Raw genomic sequence first — 1,959 nt, forward strand, 5'->3', positions numbered from 1 at the left:
TACCATGCAACATCTTCATGGCGCCGTTGTGATGTACAACAGTATCGAATAGGCAAGAATCTTCCAGCACGATCTGAAATTTCGGTAACAGAAACAGTTTTTTTTTGCTTCGCGCAGTCGTGTGTAGTGTCTAGATATATAATAGTAAAAAGTGATGGGTTTTGCTGCACATCGACATAGCGCTCCAATAGTCTTGCGCATGATAATCCAATACGAAACGGATTGCCTAACGCACCCGTACCGAGGGCTGGCTCAACTACACCATCCACCATTTTAGTATCACAAAAACCTAGCAGAGAATCTGGATCTTGATCCCAAACTCTACGCGAATCTTCACAATCGTACATGCATAAAGCGCTAGAACCGGATCCATGGGGTCGGGTCAATTCTTGCGCCGCCAGCCTTTTGGTAGTTCTGTACCTGAGCGAGCTCGGGAGCTGGACCACCAATTCGCCCGTCTCTTACCTCACAACATAGAAACGAGTACAAAACTTGGGCAACCATTGAAGGGGTATCTTCAAGTTTAGAGTCCAGATAGGCTTTCATTTCACCAGTTAGCCTAGCTGTTGTAGTAATCGGTGGCGCATCGTCAACCATAGTATCTTCACCTTGCACAAATACAATCTTGCCATCACTTTCCTGGCATTCTAATATTTTGTATCGGCAGTGACAGGTTTCCCCAGCGGCCTTGCATCGCTTTGATTTGCACTTGGTGACTATGCACCGCATCTCGTGCCATGTAGATGCCAGATTGTCCTCGTAGTGGGCAATGTGGTATACTCGACAGCTCACTAGTCGGACGGGAAAACGGTGGTAAGACAGCTAAGAAATCGTCATACGAAATAGTGCCTCCAGAACCCCACACTTTATGCCATGGAAGGCGTCCAGCGCGCCCGCTCTGTTCAACTTCCATGCATGTGCTGAAAACGAAGGCTTAAGTAGTTACTTTCTACTACTGTAGTGCTGCAACTGCTACGCTCTTTTAAAGTTGTGGTGAAGCCATATCTATTTGTGGTTATGCCTTTGTATTTTGTGAAACCTCTCTTATTTTTTGAGAGTGGATCCTGTCCCCGACTGGCAGATCTTGGTTTTAGCATTCCCTGAATTTTGCACAAAACTAAATATCGCAAACGGTCCATGTATACATACACGCTCTGTATACATTTTCATTTTAAAATATTAACAACTGGCTGTCATTCATCGACTTGCCAAGCAAACGAGACAACCACAACACCGGAACCTGCTAACAAGAGACGATTGCATGGACCCACCTGCTCCAGGAACTGAAGCTACAAGCTGTCAGCCGCCGACTCAGCTCAGGGGTACTGGGAAAAGAAAAGCTACATGCGACGAAGCATACACGACGGCGGACGATGCCGCTACGAGCCGCAATATTACAGGGTCGACAGACACAGGCGACAATAGACTGAACGTTGGAAGTGATAGAAGATCATTTTCATCGTGGCTAGCTTTTGAAGCATATCTGTCTGAATACGAGGGGCTGACATTCCAGGTAATGGCAAAAGTACAGTATTTGCTCTGTCTAAAACGCTGAACTAAGTGCTACAATTCTCATTCTATAGAAGTTTCGCGTTCGATCCAACAAGACAGCAGTAGCGCGGAACAAAGCTATTGATCGCGAGAACTCTTCAGCTCGACCCATCCGGCTAGAATGGAAGTTCTACGCAACGACCTACGAGTGCACATTTATAAAGCGAGAGGGGAAGACCTACGAGTGCATATTTACAAAGCCAGAGGGGAAGGAAAGCGTTCTCGTCAGGAGTCACGCGCCTTGGACTGTAAAGCGCAGGTACGTTAATTGAACAAATTAGTATTGTTGTTAGCAATTGTTATTTTTCAGATTCTAATTTGTAAATGCTGTAGTTTAACTTGTGTGTCCGCTGCAATGGACAAAATGGAGAGTTCACTTTGTGTGTAACGGGGTACGTACCCCAGTGT

The 1,959-nt window shown here is 45.8% G+C and overlaps 1 protein-coding gene across 1 annotated transcript; it reads left to right on the plus strand.

Annotated features, from left to right (window-relative positions):
* Nucleotides 1-1,261: 1,261 nt before the first annotated feature.
* Nucleotides 1,262-1,939, plus strand: PPTG_02277 (hypothetical protein; the record flags this gene model as incomplete). The annotated part of the gene is made up of 3 exons (XM_008893334.1): nucleotides 1,262-1,513; nucleotides 1,584-1,810; nucleotides 1,885-1,939. 3 exons carry the CDS (start codon nucleotides 1,262-1,264, stop codon nucleotides 1,937-1,939), a joined length of 534 nt encoding a protein of 177 aa, XP_008891582.1.
* Nucleotides 1,940-1,959: the final 20 nt, after the last annotated feature.

This window comes from Phytophthora parasitica (genome assembly GCF_000247585.1).
Source record: "Phytophthora parasitica INRA-310 unplaced genomic scaffold supercont2.2, whole genome shotgun sequence".
Classification (NCBI taxonomy): domain Eukaryota; phylum Oomycota; class Peronosporomycetes; order Peronosporales; family Peronosporaceae; genus Phytophthora; species Phytophthora nicotianae.